This window comes from Ascaphus truei, chromosome 2 (assembly GCF_040206685.1).
Source record: "Ascaphus truei isolate aAscTru1 chromosome 2, aAscTru1.hap1, whole genome shotgun sequence".
Taxonomy (NCBI): domain Eukaryota; kingdom Metazoa; phylum Chordata; class Amphibia; order Anura; family Ascaphidae; genus Ascaphus; species Ascaphus truei.
The window spans coordinates 363892547-363913478 of record NC_134484.1 but is presented as its reverse complement, the minus strand read 5'-3'; the positions used below and the strand labels follow the sequence as shown (position 1 = coordinate 363913478).

Below are 20932 nucleotides of genomic sequence, written 5' to 3'. Positions count from 1 at the left end.
GGACATACATGGCAGCAACTGCAGCACAGTGTGTTCTCAGCTAACTTTTTTTTATTAACACAACTGCTATTTAGCTACTTCAGGCTGGGGCACTGCGGATCCATAGCTACACACCTCACCCCAGCCGCTTGGCGCTCTCCCTCCCTGCAGCGCTCGCAGGATTCCACCAGCAATCCTCCTACAGAACGCGGCTTCCCCAGCGCGACGTCACAATCCCCTTCTCACCGCCCCGCCTCCCTTCACCCTTGCACGGTGACATCCCATTGGCCACGACGCGTTCCCGGCCCCCCGTGTGTAGCGGCGGAGAGCGGAAGCGGCGCGGTTGTATTGTCTGGTTCTGCGTGCGGAAGGGGAGGAGGCGGAGGAGGGGGGCCGGGTGTGCAGATCTGCAAACCGTGGCTGTGTAATCCGTGTCGCTGTATGCACGGTGCCCCTGCCGGCGTCCATTACGAGCAGCAACGACACACACATGCCGCGCCTCCTCTTCCCGTGCTGCAGCAGGGCACTGTAGTGTGTTTTATGTTTATTTTTTTTTATAATATATTTTTAATTTATTTATTACCAGTGGCAGCGGCGCGCGGGAGGGGGTGCTGGCCGCGGGGGGAGGGGGGCCGTGGGAGGCTTCACAGCGACAACAAATAAACACGAGCAGGCGGCGGAGGACACTGGCTGCAGCCTGCGGTTAGGCCTGGTCCCCGGTGTGGCTGAGTGAGGCCGCGGCCCCTGCACCGGCAGGCGGGGGGAGAGTGAGGACAGGCCCTGTGTGTTCCCGGCGTGGAGGAGGAGGAGGCCGAGCAGCTCACTGATCCTCACACACAGGGGGGAGAGGGGGAGGAGCACGGCTGCACAATAGGACTCGGCCCCTCTCTCTCCTTGCTGGTTTTTTAAAAAAAATTCATTTATTAATACGCGTTTCTATTGCAATCCTCTGGGAGGAGGACAATGTCTAAATCTGGCGGTGGAGAAGGAGGAGCAACAGCAGCAGCAGGAGCTTTGGGAGGCAGTGGGGGACTTACCTGGGTGGTAAGTATTGAGTTGGAGGCCTTGGCTGAATGGTGGGTAGTGGGCACTCGGTGATGGAGATAGGGTAAGAAATGGGGACACCACAAAACGCGCCCCCCCCCCCCCCGTCTGTGATAATGGGTGAGCAGCCTTCCCTTGGGTAGTGGGGGATCCCCTCTCTGAAGCATGTGTAGATGAATGGAGAAATCTCCCTCTGGGGTGTATTTTGAAAATATGAAAGGTCTTTCTCCATCCCCCCCCACCCCCCAAAGGATGTTTAGTTTTGAGACCCTCTTGTGCAATTGGGGCACATGTGGGGGCCACCATCTCTTGGTGTGGGGCAATAAGGATCCCATTGTGTTGAGTGCTTGACAATGCAGTGGACCCCTAGTCGTGCACATGCAGGGCATTTTTGTGTAGCACAGTAGGAGGTGGGACTTATTTGTGCAGTCATAAGGGGGTCACCTTTGTGTGCCACAAGCCCCCAATTAGGGTGTATATATGATGTTGACCCCCTCATTGAAGTATTTCTATGATAAAGAGGATCCTCTGCTGTGTATGGTAATAGAGAAGCAACCCTATTGTTTTCTCAGATGTGAGTTGTAACGGGGTGACCCTCGCCTAGAGGTGCAACTAAAATAATGCTACTGTTTTAAAATTTTAGTGTAACGAGAAAGCCATGGTTAATTGGCAATACACTTCCCCCGTTGTGTGAGCAGGATTCTGTAGAGTAATGCGCGACCTCCCACAAATGTGTGTACGGCCTCTTGTCTGTGACGTGTAAAGTGCTGGGACCCCCGCTCTTAGACGTGTGTAAAAGTATAAGGGGGCTAAGCCCTTGTGAATCATGAGTGATAATGGGGATACTCCCCAGAAGTGTGTGTGTGTGTGTGTAGAATAAGCAAACCACGAACACCCATTCCTTTTGAGCTGCACATGAGTTAATGAGGGCCCACTCCTTTGAGGTGTCTGTAAATTAATGGGGGGGGGGGGTGGTGTATCGTGTGGGTTAAACCGGGAATCTTCTCCCACTGCAGGAGTAGGCCAGCTTTGCAAAGTCAGGAGCCATATGGCGCCCGAGTTATTTTATCGACCGACTGGAACTTGTGTTAAGGCTGGTATAGGTTAAAGGGGCACGTAACTGGCTGTGTTGGGGTTGCTGCGGGTCCTTCGATGTTGAGCTGAAGGACCTCGGAGGAGGACCAACCGTAAAATGGTCGAAAGCTTTGTAGATGGAGGATCATTCGCTTCCCTGAGCACGGTTGGGAACGGACATGGAATGCGATGCTGTATGGAAGCCTGCTGTTATCTATGCTCTGTGCGCTGCTATGAGGTGGCTGTGCTCCTTGGTCAGGGAAACATGTCACTTACTGTTACCCACACTTCAAGACTGCGGTAATATGTATTTCATGTTTCTTTGCTTGAGTATGTGGGATAAGGGAGAGATTGATTTTAAGGATTTGGCTCAGAACCATTTTATAATGCTTCCTGAGCTGTGTAGGGGTATCAGGTTTTACTCTGGCTTTATACTTTATCCTGGATATGTGACTTATAAAACCTGCTCAATTTTTCACCATTACCACCACCTTGGGTATAATCTGAAATCGCATAGCTGGGGGTACTTGTGCTTCTTTATGAGCTCACTGACGGCTAGGTTATCTAGGCAAACCAGCATTATTATCTGGGATAGGCATTAGGGAGTGTTAAGTAGAAGCTCATGTTCAATCATTCCTTCCCATCACACAGCCTTTCCTGAAAATTAATGTAATGCCGTATAGTGAGATAATATAGCTATATACAAAAAGGTAGATGTTCTCGGCTTTGGACGCCGTGTATTATCACCATGTACTGCTTTGCGCTCATGTTAGACGTTGAATAGAAGTCCCCTTTTTATATGTTATTTTGCAATAATCCTAAACTTCAGAGCCATTTATCTTGTCATCACCAATGATAATGCTGTCTTTTTGTCTGTCCCTCTAAAACCTCCAAATAAATTATATACACAATCCACGTGTTTCAGGCTCTTCAAATAGGCCCTTTTTGAGTCAGATTTTCTTGTCAAATCAATTGCCGTGTTTTAGAAGGGAGAATCTGTGTCCCTGGAACATCAGCATCAGTGGTGCTAGATCAAGATGTTGTGGGTAAGTCTTCTTACCAGTAGTTTTGGGTACTAGCTAGGGTTGACATCTGGACTCAAATCTAGAGATCGGCTGGTGTATTTGTTTCTCCTTCCTAAAAAGTACAGTATCAGAAAAGGGTTGATGGTGTCTGTCCATCGGATTTGGAAATAATCACCATAAATCCTGTATTGCAAACGCAATATAACCTTTAGTTTTGCCACAATCATTGTTTAAATTACTTTACCTTGTTAGCTTAAAGCTTCACATGATCTTTCATGAAGATAAACCGTTTTAACATGTCGGATGTAGAGGGGCCCTAAAAATGCCTAACATGCCATTTGCTTTTGATAAAGGCCCTTGAGGCCGAAACGTCTACTACTGGCTTACAATAAATTATTTTTGTAGCAGAAATCCGCAGTGCCCAGGTTCTTCCTTTCACATGTAACTGTATTTGTACCACACAATGACATTTGTTTCTTCAAGACGGCTATTTGAAATTTTCTTTGTTTAAATGTTGTGGTAGAGATTTGTACAGAACATGTTGCGTTTCATAATATAAGACAACGCCATACACAAAATAGCAGATGTCTGAAAATCGCTTTTGATATTCTTCATGGATAGATCCTTAACCTCTGTGTTGCAATTGTTTTGGGGATTGTGCTGCAGTCAATGTTAGGTTCTATAGAAGCTTGACAGTTACCCAATGGAATATGAGTTTACGCTTTAGAATTTCAGACATTTGTTGGTTGCGTACGAAGTACAGATGTTTACATGCAAGCAGACTGCAAAATGTGTTCTTTTACCAGTATATTTATTTATAAAAAATGTTTTACCCGGAAGTAATACATTAGAGTTACCTCTCGTTTTCAAGTATGGCCTGGGCACAGATATTATTCATTCAGTCCTATATTGACTCCAGCTAAAAGAAGTATACAATGTATGATGTATGGCATCCGCCATTGTGTACTTCAGAGTTCAAATACGTTTTTTTTTAATAAAAAAATCTCCGTTCATAAAAACGACGTAGAATATCTGCCTTGGTGGCAACATTCTCATGTTGACCTCTTACTATTGCACAAATTCATTGTCTTATATTGTTTCTGCTCTCTCTGCCAAAAAGCTTTTTGAAGGAAGATGTTAATTAAACTAATTTTGTTAGAATGGTTTTGAACTCATCTCCAGCAATCTCTTGTTAAGAAAAGATATAGTACACATTTTATTATCCTGGTCAGTTTTACACACACTCACACACTCACTCACACACACACAATTGGAGAGCGGTATATCACTAAGTAACCTGTACTTAGTGCTGGCCTGCGACCCTTATTGGTAATGTAGGGCCTTATTCTATGCGGTGTGATCTTGCAGTACGGTGGTGCTGTTGCACGGAAATCCCTGTTAACTTGTTAATGGTTCTTTCTGTGTGGTAGTGCTGAAGAATCACTGCCATCACATTTTATAGACTAAGGGCCTTTATTGTCAATAAAGTGGAATATAAAGGACAATCGTTATTGGTCACATGAAACAAACCTTGCATCCAGGTATATTCTTGCATTTTGTTTTCGTTCTTGATCTGTATTATTCAGCTTACTAGCAAGTTGGAAGTCTGCTGCTATTATCCGCATATTAAACCATAAGTTCCTCTTTTATTATATGCCAATCCTTTAAAACACCTGCCCACTAATTAAACTAAAAGAAAATATTTTAAAAATTGTACTTTTCCAAATTAAAATAAATCACCTTCAACATTTGATGTGGTGTCATGCAATATTTAATATATACATAAATTGTAACAAAAAATTGTATGTGACATTCATGTCTAGATCAGAGCTTTTGCATGTATTTTTGCTATATTCTAAGCCAGTGGTTTCCAAATTTTTTGGGGGTTAAGGAACCCTATAATAATATTGTGAAATTCTGTGCAGCCCCAACCCTCTCTAATAGCACGTCTGAGATCAGATGCATTTTATATTCTTCTGTGTTCGGAGAATTTTCAAATGACCTGAAAATTGCTGGAAACCCTTTAGGGATGCCTGCCATTTCCTAAGAACCCTTGTTGAAAAACACTCTTCTAAGCTGAAGAAATGTAACTGTCTTGCAGAAATACAATGTTGCTGGTTTGTGCAAATATAAATGTATCTTTTTAAAACTGAACACCTTTGCAGCAGCTTATCTAGCCAATTATTTCTACATGATGCATGTACAGTATCTAACTAGTCTCTGTAATGTGTGTTATCTGAAAGAGACAAACACATTCTGATCTTTGACTGCTGATTGTTAAGTGAGTATATATTGACATGGCCTGTGGTATATGTGATGAATATGTTTATAGTATTGGGTACAATAATGACCAAGGTGCAATGTTTTATCTGCTCTATAAATACTGCATGACCACAGAGACACCGAGGAGTTTGAGGTGGGAAAACTGGCAGCTGAATTGTGTCAAAGCAAGTGATTATTTTCTGTGTATTGCTGTATACAAAGTGATTTGTACATAAAATAGACCTTGGCGCTAGAATAGATGGGGGTTTTTTTTTTTTTTAAGAGCCCTTTGCTCAGGATAATTTCAACTTAAACCTGTTTTCTGGCGAAGGGTTCTGAATTGCAATACGTGTACCCTTGACCAGCAAGGGAGTTGAGGGTCTGTGTATAAATAGCACAGGGATAAAACTTGGTAGCACGCAGTAAATGTGAAATACGCATGCAAGTCAAGTATAGTTTGGTATGGTTCTCTGCTCAGAACTTTAGAAAATGTGGAAAGCAATATTATGTTTTACCAAAAAACAATGGGGATAGTTGAGGTTGAAAATTAGTACATTTCTATATAAATCTACACCATCCACATACTTTATAGTGTAGACACTATATTAAGGAAAGTATAACACCGTGCCTGTGCAACACACGCGTGAACACTGGGACACGAGTCCACGTGTAATGTAAAGTGTGTATGATGCTAATGTACATATAGATTGCACAGCAAATATTCATTTGAACACGGCAGCACTTTTAATGGTCACGTCTGGTGAATGGATGATATCTAGGATCTGTGAATAGGGATTAGATCTGGCAACCTTCCCAATGCGTTTTGATTAAGACTTCATAAATTCAGGCAGTGATGACATGAAGGGGAAGGGATTTTGAAGATAGCGGGAGTGTGGGGGTGCACTTGGAAATTGGATCTGAGGTATTGACCACTATTCAATATGCTGTTATGCTATTTGTGTTCTGTTCAAATGTATATAGCCAACATCTTGCTGGGTAAAGGGAAATATGACTTTTGAATAAGAGCCATTGAGAGAAAATGGGTTGTGCAGGGCTTTAATTAGTTTGGGTGGAGCAGTTACTGTTTAACAGGTAATTCTTCTTCATGGAGGCTATTTGTGTGAATTCACATGCATGTTGTTTAAATTTTAGCAAATTCAGCCAGTGTTTTTTATCCGTGTCAATTTTTTTTTTTAGTATTTGTTTTAAGTACTTTGAGCAGAACACTTAGCGTATTTACATGTGTTTTGAATACATGGGATCATTTACAAAACAGTCTCATTTAGACGCTGTTTGACAACAACGCTGCAAAAAAGGAAGCAGAAGCAGAAAACAATAATAAAAACGACTCCTCCAAGAAGATGTCTGTGGAAAGAGTTTACCAGAAGAAGACACAACTGGAGCATATCCTCCTCCGACCCGACACGTACATTGGATCCGTGGAGGAAGTTACTCAGGTGAACTATATAGTCTCTTGTTTTTTGTTTTTATCAAGGAATATGTACATGCTGAAATGTGTACAATGCAGTCTTGTTTTTACCCACTGTTATATCTGTGCACTATTTTTGTACAGCCTACTATTCTGCAACAAACCTCTTGCTATTAAAGGTGCAATCTCACATAGTTGAGTTTTCCTAGAGGCCTGTGACTGGGGATGTTTGTCAACCAAGTGTTTTTCTTTACCTTTATACTAACCCCGTCCCTATTGGAGAGCCAGTAAAGATGAGGGGACACCGTATAAATGAATTTGCTGTATACACAGTGACATGACACAAGCGTAAACAGAGGAAATCCAACCCCTTTCCTAGTCTAACTTGAAAAAATAGATAAAGATACTTATGCTATAAGTGTTGGATTTGGATAAAATTATACATGTCTTTTCACGTTTAGACAATGTGGGTTTTTGATGAAGATGTCGGAATGAATTGCCGGGATATTACCTATGTACCAGGGTTGTACAAGATATTTGATGAAATCCTTGGTAAGTATACTATATTAAGTTGGGCTGGGCAGTTCTTGCTACTAGTGAGTTAGAGAAATATTGAACCGGAGGCCTCCCTGAGCAAAACAACACTATTTTCAGATTCAGGGATACTTCTGGTAATACCAGGGAAATTACCGGGTTTAAATCTCCCTCATGGGAAACAGAATGGCTGCCAAATTTCAGGCCAATAGGAGGAAGTGACTTCCTATTGGATGGCCATTTTAAATCCCCTTTAAAAACCAGGAAGTAGTTACGGTAGCTTCAGCAGTAAGCATTTCGAGAACCAGGGTGTGAAAATAGTGTGTTAAAGCTCATAGAGCCGAGGTGGGCAACCCAATCGCCACAAGTGGCGAATCGGCCATGAAAGTGTGGCGAATTTGAATTTGCCAGGTCCCACAGTAAAATAAACTTTTTCTTGACGGCGTGTGCTTGTTTCCGCTTTCTGAATGAGTCAACAAAGTGAACTAGCAGCAGGTGATAGTGCTGAGGTGAGTGACGCAGACGAACAGTGTGTGTTTTTAAATGTTCGATTGAGCAACCTAATTTCTCAATTTTTACATGGTGTGGCGATTTTCACTTCATTCGCCACCTGTGGCTACATTGAAAAATAGGTTGCCCACCTCTGTCCTAGAGGTTCTAGTCCTGGTAATAATGGAGGTTAGTGTGGGTGGATTGCTCCTTTTTCTTATGGTTGTAAAGCCAGCAAGCAAGATGATATAGCATATTAAAAGTATAGCTATATCCCATCTATCTATCTCGGCAGCACTCGCCAAGTTGATGTTGTCAAAAAAGGTGTTTATTCACACCATGTGACGTAACCGAACACAGCAGTTTGTGCAACGTTTCGGACCACGATGGGTCCTTTATCAAGAGCTTAATAAACCCACAAGGGTCCGAAACGTTGCTCAAACTGCTGTGTTCGGTTACTTCACATGGTGTGAATAAATACCTTTTTTGACCACATTATCTTGGTGAGTGCTGCAGAATTTTCTCTTTTCTATATTGTTTTGGACTGGTTTGGGATCCCAGTCTTTCTAGTGGCACCCCATATTAGCCCTTCTATACTATTTTTTGCTTTTGGAGTGCACCAGGCATCATTGTATTTTTTATATCTCTATCTCTCTATCTGCCTCACATGTTCTTACAACATGTAGCAATGCATTGCAATCCTTTGAAGTACTGAAGATTTTAATAATAATTTATTATAACAAGTGTAATAGTGACTGTCGGACTCTTGGCACATTTTTCTGTCACAATTGTTGATGTTGCTTGTGTAGTCATTTTAAACTTTTTATTGTTATGTTGGCTGGTAAAAATGGCACAATTAGTCAGATACATTACCCTCAATTTGTGTGTTTTTTTTAATTTTTTTTATTTTTTAAATACATGAGATCTTGCAAGTTCATCTAAATCCATCATTTTTAATATAGAGGATGTGTAATTCTTATGTAGCAGTTTAAAGTAGCATAACTACAGGAAAATGATGGTAAGTCTGTGTAGAAGCATTAATTCCATTGCAATGCAAAGGTGGCCCCTTTGCCTGTGAATCGATTAAATATCAATTAACAAAGCATTGTTCCTGTACAACTTCTTTTGTATGTTTTCTTCATGTTCAATATTTTATTTTGCGACTGTGTTCATTTTCTACTAAATACTTCTAAACCGTGTTTTGCTTTTATAGTCAATGCGGCTGACAATAAACAGCGGGATAAAAACATGAGCTGTATAAAAATTTCTATTGATCCGTAAGTAAAATCATTTTTTTCCTACTCAATTTCATTCCCCTTGGTTTCTGTTGTTCATCATGTTCAGTGATTTCAACCCAAGCAGTTTAGCAGAATATATCAATATTTTGAGATGTCTGGAAAAGGCTTTGGAAGATTTTTTGTTTTGTTTTATAAATGTACTTAAATCATTTTCCCTCTGGATTAAGAAATGTATTACGGCGCCAAAAAAGTGTACCTCCCTGCACTGGTCCGGTGTGGGAGGCCTGTTATCCACCCCTGTAGGTGCCAGTGCATGAAAAACACTGGCTGCTAAAGAAACATTGCAGGCAGAGCTGTCAATCACAGCTCTGCTAGCTGAAGTCGTGCCGCAAAGCATTGTGGGGCATGACTTTGGGAAACAAAACTGGGGATTATCACGCTGCTCCTGATGCAGCTCCTGGAAGCCGCAGATTTTCAGGACTGCTATTTGTCCGTGATTTTTCAACTCGTCCCGATTAGAATGATCCAAGTCTGCAAATTTGGGTTGGCAATATCATTTGGTCCTAAAAGTTATTGCAAGTGCCAGGCCTAAAACTGAAATTTACACTGTAACAATGTATTTTCTTACATGTCAATCTCAAGTCCCAAAGGGACTGAGCTCAGTTGTAAAAAAAAAAAAAACTAGAATGCTGACTTCTTCAACTAGTTGCAAGGTTTATCAAGTGTGGGGTTAGTCTGACAAACACTGCAACTTTCTCTGTCCGCAGCGATTCTAATATCATCAGCATATGGAACAATGGCAAAGGAATTCCAGTAGTAGAACACAAAGTAGAGAAGGTGTACGTTCCAGCTTTAATTTTTGGACAGCTGCTAACATCGAGCAACTACGATGACGAAGAGAAGAAAGTTACAGGTAAGAAATTTGGGATTTTGTGTTTTGATGTAAATATGTAATGAGCGTTGGGTTCATTTTAAAAAGGGGGCTCCTTTTTAAAAGCGTAGTTCTTTATAACATCTGTGTAATCTTGTATTAATTTATTTTTTCAATACAATTTCATAAATATTTGTTTCTGTGATAAGGCTGAGGATGATTGATTATGCCATTGGGGCCACCCCCCCCCCCCCCAATAGTTTCAAAAACACCAAAGATAAAAATATTAACACTGCAAGATTTACTAAATGTAGTTTCTTCTTGTTGGAGAACAGAAGTCAAGAACATATTACTGGTATGCTCAATTAAAGCTACATCTATCACCAGTGCCCTCTATACTTTTTACCCCCTTCACTATTGGGTCAGGTTGTGGGAGCAAGCAGCACAGAGATGCCTATTTATTCAGGGCTGTTGTGCACACAATGTTAACTTTCCCTTGTAACCTGCCATCCTCCTTTAAAGAAGTCTGGGCATATGTAGTCCAAGGAAGACCGTACAGTAGTCAATCACTCCAACCTGTTACCCTGAGCTGCTTCTCTCTCAAAAAAAACATTGATCTCTGAGCTTCAGCTTATTAATTTCCTCATAAATCTGTGGTTTACAAATAAACATGCTGAGCATAATAATGTTGGAGTATTCCCTTGCTCTTGTGTTTTTCCCCATAAACAATGTTTTAAATGGAATTTATGAATAATTACGACTATCATTACATTAAGAAAACACTGTATAAGCACACATTGGTTTCTTTCACCTTCAAGTATCTGGGGAACATGTAGATATGTTTGATATGCTCAGTGTTTGGATCTTATATTGAAGCAATTTGCTCCACCAATATTGGTTAGAGATATTTTCTTTAAAAAAAAGACTCTTGAAGCAAATATTTACTGAGCATTAGTCAGAAAAGTGTATACAGCTGAGGTTGCATTTTTAATAGAATATTATTGAAACTGCATACATGTCTGACTGAGTCTAATGTATTTAATCTTTTCATTGAAACTTCACACTTTGATTTATTCTGTATGTGCCAAAGCGGTCGACCGTATCGGCACGTATTGTATTGTATGTCTTTATTTATATAGCGCCATTAATGTACATAGCGCGCTTCACAGTAGTAATACATGTGGTAATCAAATAACAGACAATATAAATAACAGATCATGGGAATAAGTGCTTTAGACATAAATGTAACATTAAGGAAGAGGAGTCCCTGCCCCGAGGAGCTTACAGTCTAATTGGTAGGTAGGGAGAATGTACAGAGACAGTAGGAGGGAGTTCTGGTAAGTGCGTCTGCAGGGGGCCAAGCTTTATGTATCATGTGTTCAGAATATTCACAGTGCTATTCATATGCTTCTTTAAGCAAGTGGGTCTTAAGGTGGGTCTTAAAGGTGGATAGAGAGGGTGCTAGTCGGATACTGAGGGGAAGGGCATTCCAGAGGTGTGGGGCAGTCAGTGAAAAAGGTTTAAGGCGGGAGAGGGCTTTAGATACAAAGGGGGTAGAAAGAAGACATCCTTGAGCAGAACGCAAGAGTCGGGATGGTGCATAGCGAGAAATTAGTGCTAAGATGTAAGGAGGGGCAGAACAGTCTAAAGCTTTAAAAGTGAGGAGAAGAATGGAGTGTGAGATGCGGGATTTGATCGGAAGCCAGGAGAGGGATTTCATGAGGGGAGATGCTGAGACAGATCTAGGAAAGAGTAGAGTGATTCTGGCAGCAGCATTTAGGATAGATTGTAGGGGCGACAGGTGAGAGGCAGGAAGGCCGGACAGCAGGAGGTTACAGTAATCAAGACGGGAGAGAATGAGGGCCTGAGTCAGAGTTTTAGCAGTCGAGCAACAGAGGAAAGGGCGTATCTTTGTTATATTGCGGAGGAAAAAGCAACAAGTTTTAGAAATGTTTTGAATGTGAGGGGCGAATGTGAGAGGAGTCGAGTGTGACCCCTAGGCAGCGTGCTTGGGCTACTGGGTGAATGATCGTAGTTCCAACAGTAATGTGGAAGGAGGTAGCAGGGCCAGGTTTGGGAGGAAGTATGAGGAGCTCTGTTTTAGTCATGTTGAGTTTAAGGCGGCGGAGGGCCATCCAGGATGATATAGCAGAGAGACATTCAGAAACTTTGGTTTGTACAGCAGGTGTAAGGTCGGGTGTTGAAAAGTATATTTGTGTGTCGTCAGCATAGAGGTGATATTTAAACCCATAAGCTGTTATTAGGTCACCTAGAGAGAGTGTGTACAGAGAAAAGAGAAAAGGTCCCAGGACAGAGCCCTGGGGTACCCCCACAGAGAGATCAATAGAGGAGGAGGAGGTGTTAGCAGAAGAGACACTGAAAGTACGATGGGAGAGGTAGGATGAGATCCAGGATAGAGCTTTGTTCCGAATACCAAGAGTATGGAGAATGTGAAGGAGAAGAGGGTGGTGCACGGCGTCAAATGCTGCAGAGAGGTCGAGTAATATGAGCAGAGTATAATGACCTCTGTCTTTGGCAGCATGGAGATCATCAGTTATTTTAGTGAGGGCTGTTTCCGTGGAGTGAGCAGTGCAGAAGCCAGATTGTAGAGGGTCTAGGAGAGAATAGGTGTTGAGAAAATGGAGCAAGCGAGAGAATACAAGACGTTCAAGGAGTTTAGAGGCAAAAGGCAGGAGGGAGACAGGTCGATAGTTAGAAAGACAGGTAGTGTCAAGCTTGCTGTTTTTGAGTAATGGTATGACTGTTGCATGTTTGAAGGAGGGTGGAAAGGTTCCAGAGCAGAGGGAGGAGTTAAAAATGTGTGTGAGCGTAGGGATTATAGTAGTAGCAAGAGGTTTTAGGAGATGGGAGGGAATGGGGTCAAGAGGGCAAGTGGTAGAGGGAGAAGAGGCGATCAACAGCGACACATCCTCCTCTGAGACAGTGGAAAAAGAGTCAAGGAAGGCAGGAGGAGAGTTAGGAAGAGGTGTAGGATGGGAAGAAGAAACAGAGGGGATGTTCTGACGTATGGATTCTACCTTTTCCTTAAAATAGTCAGCAAAGTCCTGAGCGGAGATGGAGGAAGGAGAGGCAGCTGAGGGTGGTTTGAGTAGAGTATCAAAGACAGAGAACAGTCGGCGTGGGTTATATATAAAATAAGCCCCTTTATAGTAAGTCAAACACCTTCCTGATACAGTAGCATGGAAATTCATATACCTTCTGGAGGTCAAATACTGAGCAAAAGAAAATGTCACTTTGTTCTCATTGTTTCATGTTTGGAAGACTGAAAAGTAAATAGTTACGTGGTTTTTTTTTTTTGCTGTGAAAGATTAAATAAAATTGTTTTTGCAGGGGGGCGAAATGGTTACGGTGCTAAACTTTGTAATATATTCAGTACAAAATTCACAGTTGAAACAGCCTGCAAAGAATACAAACACAGCTTTAAGCAGGTATGTATTGAGAATACTGCAATGTGATTAGCAGTCAGTAACGTATATTTTTCTCTCTTTCAATCCCACAATAACCCTTTTTGCATTGTATCTTTTATATAGTGTCAACTATGTCCAGAGGACATAATACAAGAATATGTACAGGATAGAATAATACAATTGAGTGCCTAATTCAACAAATACATTGGGGCATAGTCCCTGCCCTGAAGTGTTTGGAGACAGAATAATATAATGCCAATCACGGCTCCTTTCTAACTTGCAGAGTCAATGAAAACTAAAGTATAGTGACCAAAAACCTGTCGTGTTGAATCTGCTTGATCTGGGGAAACCTTACCAAGTGTCTCACAGTAGTAACTTCATTACATACAGTGGATTCTTAAATATTTAGTTCAATTCAAGGTGGTCACTTGCCAATCAGCAGGAGCTATTTCTGCCACCGAGTGAATTACCCTGTTGGGCTTATTTATTCCAAGACCTCTTGCATTTTCCCTCTTGATATTTGTAATCTTTTGGGACCAAACTATTCAAAGCCTGATGTTCTGGCTCCCACTCATTTGCAATGACAAAAACTCAGTTCAGCTGTGATTAAACATGTTGGTGGTCTGCCCACAGTGTCTGCATAACGATAGCATTCCCTCCTTTTCTGTGAGGGTGATAACCATTAGTGGAAGTACAGTAAGAATTCGGAAGCAGAAGTGTGTGGTAGCTTTGTCTCCTCGGTAGTGCTAGTATATGGCCCTGGCAGATTGATCATACTGTACGTTGGCGCTTGGGACATGTCATAATAGACCAACGGGTTATTCAGCAATGTAATGGTGTGTACAAAACTTGTAGGTCTCCTATTTATGTGATTAAACAGAGGTTCTGTTTCTGGTTACCCTTTGAGTGCAATTTGTGGAACAAAGTCAATGTTACTGTTTAAACATATCCATTTTATTACTTAATTGAATGAACATTAGTATATGTGGAATGGAGGAGTAAATATGCATGTAAAATATTGTAAGTCGTTTCACCTCCTGTATATTCTTGAAACGTATTTCACATAGAATAGATCCCAGTGTCCGTTCCTTGTGACCTTGGACAAGTCACTTTATCTCCTTGTGCCTCAGGCACCAAAAACATAGTTTGGAAGCTGTACAGCAGCGGTGCGCAAACTGGGGGGCGCGCCCCCTTGGGGGGGCGCAAGATTATGTAGGGGGGGCGCAGGCTGCTTGCGGGGAAACCTGGGGGCGGGCAGAGCTGTGCACGGGCGGCCAGAAGCTCCGTGCAGAGGCTGCTTCTGTGTGATTTCTGCCTTGCTGTGGGGGAGGGGCTTCTCTCTGCACACAGACAGCCCCTCCTCCTCCTGTCCCAGTTTTCAGCATACATGGGGGACTGAAGCAGGCTTAAAAGTGAAAGTAAGTATTTGTGTGTTGTGTTTGTAGAGGTGGGAGACATATTGGGGGGAGGGAGAGAGAGAGCCATGGAGAGGTGGGAGACATATGGGGGGGGGGGGGGGGGGAGAGAAAGAGAGCTATGGAGAGGTGGGAGACATATTGGTGGGAGAGAAAGAGAGCCATGGAGAGGTGGGAGAAATATTGGTGGGAGAGAAAGTGAGCCATGGAGAGGTGGGAGACATATTGGTGGGAGAGAAAGAGAGCCATGGAGGGGTGGGAGACATATTGGTGGGAAAGAAAGAGAGCCATGGAGAGGTGGGAGACATATTGGTGGGAGAGAAAGAGAGCCATGGAGAGGTGGGAGAGAAAGAGAGCCATGGAGAGGTGGGAGACATATGGGGGGGGGGGAGAGAAAGAGAGCCATGGAGAGGTAGGAGACATATTGGTGGGAGAGAAAGAGAGCCATGGAGAGGTGGGAGACATATTGGGGGGAGGGAGAGAGAAAGAGAGCCATGCAGAGGTGGGAGACATATGGGGGGGGGGGAGAGAAAGAGAGCCATGGAGAGGTGGGAGACATATTGGTGGGAGAGAAAGAGAGCCATGGAGAGGTGGGAGACATATTGGTGGGAGAGAAAGAGAGCCATGGAGAGGTGGGAGACATATTGGGGGGAGATAAAGAGCCATGGAGAGGTGGGAGACAGAAAGAGCCATGGAGAGGTGGGAGACATATTGGGGGGAGATAAAGAGCCATGGAGAGGTGGGAGACAGAGCAATGGAGAGGTGGGAGACATATTGGGGGGAGATAAAGAAAGCCATGGAGAGGTGGGAGACATATTGGGGGGAGGGGGAGAGAGAGCCATGGAGAGGTGGGAGACATATTGGGGGGAGGGGGAGAGAGAGACATGGAGAGGTGGGAGACATATTGGGGGGAGGGGGAGAGAGAGTCATGGAGAGATGGGAGACATATTGGGGGGAGGGGAGAGAGACATGGAGAGGTGGGAAACATTGGGGGGAGGGGAGAAAGACATGGAGAGGATTGGAGACATATTGGGGGGAGGGGGAGAGAGAGTCATGGAGAGATGGGAGACATATTGGGGGGAGGGGAGAGAGACACTGAGAGGTGGGAAACATTGGGGGGAGGGGAGAAAGACATGGAGAGGTGGAAGACATTGGGGGGAGGGGGAGGGAGACATGGAGAGGTGGGAGACATATTGGGGGGAGAGGGAGAGAGACATGGAGAGGTGGGAGAAATATTGGGGGAGAGATGGAGAGGTGGGAGACATATTGAGGGGAGGGAGAGACATAGAGGTGGGAGACATATTGGGGGAGGGGGAGAGAGACACTGGGGGGAAGGTGAGAGAGAGACTGGGGGGAAGGTGAGAGAGAGAGACACTGGGGGGAGGGAGAGACACAATGGCTAAACAGAGGGATGAAGGTCAAGCAGAGATGGCAGAATTAAGGGTCTTGGGAGGATGAGTTTTGGGGGGCTGAGGGTTCTTCTTTGGGTCAGGGGGGTCACTTCGGAGTATTGATCAGCAGGCGAGATTCATCAGTACCCCCCTTGAGTTTGGTTATGGGGGTCCCTGATCCCTGGGCAACATTTAAAACGGGAATAAATAAATAATAAATAAAACTGGTAGGTAGGAGTGGATGACACTGGGGAAAGCAAATGGGAGAAGGAAAAAAAGGGGTGCGGGAGAGGGAAGGGATGTAGCAAAGAGGTGGATGAATGCCCCCTCAAATGTATTGCCTTTGTGCACCAGAAAAAAAACATATTACCAGATGCCAGCAAACAATAAAATAAACAGTGATCCAATACCAGTATACTGCCTGCGCGCACGCCTGCAGCCCAAGCGATTTGTGAACTTGGCTGCAGGAGATTGTAGACGCGTGGCGGACGCGTCACAAAGCTGGTGCACCCTCATTGGCTGAACCAGCTCACGTGCACTGACGTCATATGATTTTGATTACATTAGGCAGGGGGGCCCGAGAAATTTCATAGATGAAAAGGGGGGCTTGGCATAAAAAGTTTGCTCACCCCTGCTGTACAGGGTAAAATTGCTGCGTACTGCGCACTATACTGTAATTGTGAAGCGCTTTGAGTCCCATTGGGAGAAAAGCGCTATATGAAAAATTATTATTATTATATAGACCTGTGCAGGAGGTAGAATTTGTGGTAAAAATATATTGTTTTTGTGTTGCAATCTTTACACTGTACACAGCGAGCATGTTTTAGTGAAATTTTGTGTTGCGTTCTTTATTTACGTACCGTCGCATGCCTTCCTAGTACTGAAAAATGTTGAATTCTCGCTTTGGAATTATCCATATTTATAAATGTCATGAAATTTGGTGGATACTTTTTCAGGGTGAATGGGTTAGAATTTTTTTTTTGCTGTCTTGTGATTGCTTTGAAATAGGGGTTACAATGTAATATGAAATATAGAAAAACAAATTATTTTGCAAGTGAAGAAAGGTCAAGATTCTTTTTCTTAACGTCACCCCCCCCCCTTTTTTTTTGTTATTCCCTCCAGACATGGATGAATAATATGATGAAAAGCAGTGATGCCAAGATCAAATTTTTTGATGGCGATGACTACACATGCATTACATTCCAGCCAGATTTATCAAAGTTTAAAATGGAAAAACTGGACAAGGACACACTGGCCCTCATGACAAGGCGAGCGTACGATATTGCAGGCTCGTGTAAAGGAGTTCGAGTCTTGTTCAATGGGAAAAAACTTCCCGTAAGAGTGTTATTGTTTTCAGCCACCTTTTTTAGGTTCTACCGTCAGGACCTGTGAATTCTGGGCCCATTAATCCTTTTCTGTTCTGTAGGTGAACGGCTTCCGCAGTTACGTAGAACTTTACGTAAAGGACAAGTTGGATGAAACCGGTGTCCCCCTGAAAGTAATCCATGAGGTTGCGAATGAACGATGGGATGTGTGCTTAACGTTGAGTGAGAAGGGGTTCCAGCAGAATAGTTTTGTGAATAGTATAGCTACCACAAAGGTAAGTGGCTTTTTTAAAAATATTTTTATATATATATATATATATATATATTAGTCAATGTTAAGATATATTATATGATATTGCTTGCAACTGGCCATTTTTTCATATGAAGTGTCGGTTTAAAGTAAACCTAAAATGATAAAAACATTAATCATTCACTAGGCAAGGTTATATTGTGAAAAAAAGGGGTGTCCGTGGTGCAAACTGATAATCATATAATTACAGTGAATAACCATAAAGTGTAAAACAGAAAATGTGAGGCGCTCATAATAGAGGTGCAATAAAATGTGAATAATAAATCTAATATAAACTCTTAATTATTATAAAGTGCTCATAAATATAAGTGATTAAAAATAAAATAGTAAACTTCGCTGCTCAACCCTCTGTGGAGAAGATCCAATTCCTCCTGTCATAGATGTAGGGAGAAGCTTGTGGGGAGCGCAGATGTCACCATATGTGGGGGAATTTTTTTTATATAGTGTAGTGTGTTTAAACAGATTCAGCAATCAAATCAACGAATCACGATTGGGAACTCACACTTTCCCAGTGAAAGATCAGCAGTGGATATGATATGGTAGACTCGGTCAGTGTATAATGACAGGAATCTGCAGCATATTCCCTCGATGTGAAAAGAGAACACACTTAGTGCAACATTGCATGTAACAGTTAAATATTTATCAAGGCAATAAGTATTGCACTTACATTAAGCACTCTGTGCATAGACAAAACCTGCAGCAGCTTGAGAAGTTTTTCAGCATCTCCCCCTCCACCCGGTGATTTCATCTTTGTGAACGATCGCAACCGGAAGTGACGCGACGCAATCTCAGGAGCAGGGCTGGTGGCATGAACAAGCAGCGCAACTATTTTGTTATGTGTCTATGCACAGAGTGCTTAATGTAAGTGCAATACTTATTGCCTTGATAAATATTTAACTGTTACATGCAATGTTGCACTAAGTGTGTTCTCTTTTCACATCGAGGGCATATGCTGCTGATTCCTGTCATTATACACTGACCGAGTCTACCATATCATATCCACTGCTGATCTTTCACTGGGAAAGTGTGAGTTCCCAATCGTGATTCGTTGATTTGATTGCTGAATCTGTTTAAACACACTACACTATATATATATTTTTTTCCCACATATGGTGACATCTGTGCTCCCCACAAGCTTCTCCCTACATCAATAAGCATAAAGTGACTGAAGGTGATGTTTGATACCAACACATATTCAAAAGTCACACAGTACTCTGTTGAACCAGGCATCTTGAATTAACTCTCCGTAGTAGTGACATGTAGGGAAGAAACACAAATGCAAAATGGATGGTGTATTAACATTTGTACTCCATAGACCAACAACACAAAGGGGGAAATGCCAACTCACAATAACTCCGATGGTCGTAAGCAAGGACTGACTTGGGGCGCACTCCAATCCTTCCCCGGTTTAGGCAGCTGCTCGTTTGATCCGTCCTGCGCGTGTAGTCACCTCCGTCTGCTACTCTCACTGGTAGATCGTTCGGGACCTCTGACGTGAGCAAGCTGGAACTCCAGTTGGTTGGTACGGTGGCCTTCAAGATCCAAAAGCCCACGCGTTTCACCAGTCTGTTGGCTTCTTCTGGGGTTATGCTAGCACTCTGGAGGCGACGAGTTTAAATACACTACAGCTCTCTTGCTTTTAATTAAAATACGCTGGTTACAATAATGGAGATGACCCCTAGGATACTATAAGCTAGAACATATAACGGGAGCTGCCCACCATTAAAGTATCAATCTTTTATACAGCGAACAGTCTTTTATACAAATAACCTTAAAATCCTCACAGTAGTTGCTAACAGTCTTACAAACTTTGTGTTAATACACTAAAACATATAACAATGCTTACTAAAATGTTCCAAAAATACATTACATCAAGATCATATTTTATTAATACAAATACATGATTTTAATTAAAAAACCCAAGTTGCTAAAATTCAGATAAATAAACAGCTGCATATTGATGAATAGCCGATCTTGGATAATAAAATAAAGCATAGAGAAACGGACACACACACACACGCACATTTTTCTGTGTGTATAGATAGATCACATAGATCTATCACACAAAAATATGTATGTGTTTATACACAGCATTATGTACACACAAGTGGAGGAACATATGCATAAAAAGGGACACATATTTTAAAATGTTTGGGAACCATACATTATAATTCCATCTGCTTCTAATATTAAGAAATGCACTATATAAAATACATAGATATTAAAAAATAAATACTAAAAAGCAAAAATAGATGGATAAAAAAATCACTTGTTTTAAAAAAAGGGGACAGAAGAAATGCGTTCAAAAACAGTCAAGGTAAATTTTAAATCCTCTTAAGATAATTGAAATACCCAATGGTTTATACAAGGAAGACGTTAATGTCAAAATCAACATGAAGTCCTAGGGGATCTCAAGGTCTTTAGTCTATGGATCCAGAAGCTTTCTTTTTGGGAGATGGCATTAATTCTATTACCTCCTCGCCAGTGTCTTGGGATATGATCTATTCCTATGAACTTGAGCCCATTAGGATCTGATTGATTGAAAGATCTTAAAATGTAGTGAGAATCTAAACTATTTCTCACATGCTCTAATATCCTGACTTTTAATTTGCGTGTAGTACGGCCCTCATATTGGAGGCCACATGGGCACTCCAACAAGTAGACCGCAACGCCAAATTTGCAGGCCACACATTTCAAACATTTGAAAAACTCTTTGGGGTTACTATCTAACCACATTCCTTGTGTAGATTTATCATTAGTCACAAGTTTCTTTCTAAAAGTGCTCAGGCCACTTTATCCTTCAAAGTGGGAGCTTTGGTAAAGATAATTGGTGGTCTATCTGTTAAGATACCGCTGAGGACCGGATCTTGTTTTAAGATAGGCCAATGCCTCCCAATATTTTTCCTAATCTCATTTGATTCATTATTATACTGGGTAATAAAGGGAATACAAATCCCCTGATCCTCCTTCATGGCTGTTTCCTTGGATTTTAAAAGATCCCTTATTTCCATTCCATTTACCTCATGCAATACCATGTCTAGTAGTCTTGAATCATACTTCTTTTCTAAGAACCTCATCCTTAAAATGCTGGACTGTTCTTGATATGTCTGATCTAGGG

The 20932-nt window shown here is 42.2% G+C and overlaps 1 protein-coding gene across 2 annotated transcripts in view; it reads left to right on the top strand.

Annotated features, from left to right (window-relative positions):
• The first annotated feature begins 260 nt into the window (after window positions 1-260).
• TOP2B (DNA topoisomerase II beta) overlaps window positions 261-20932 on the top strand; it is a 52555-nt gene continuing 31883 nt past the window's right edge. Inside the window, exons 1-8 of one of the 2 annotated variants that reach the window (XM_075586962.1) lie at window positions 261-1023; window positions 6671-6841; window positions 7275-7365; window positions 9050-9113; window positions 9842-9987; window positions 13297-13394; window positions 17302-17514; window positions 17606-17779. In XM_075586962.1, the coding sequence (XP_075443077.1) occupies window positions 943-1023; window positions 6671-6841; window positions 7275-7365; window positions 9050-9113; window positions 9842-9987; window positions 13297-13394; window positions 17302-17514; window positions 17606-17779 (1038 nt within the window). In that variant the 5' untranslated portion in view covers window positions 261-942. Of the gene's footprint in view, window positions 1024-6660; window positions 6842-7274; window positions 7366-9049; window positions 9114-9841; window positions 9988-13296; window positions 13395-17301; window positions 17515-17605; window positions 17780-20932 lie in introns of both variants that reach the window. The other variant, XM_075586963.1, reaches the window with a different exon arrangement.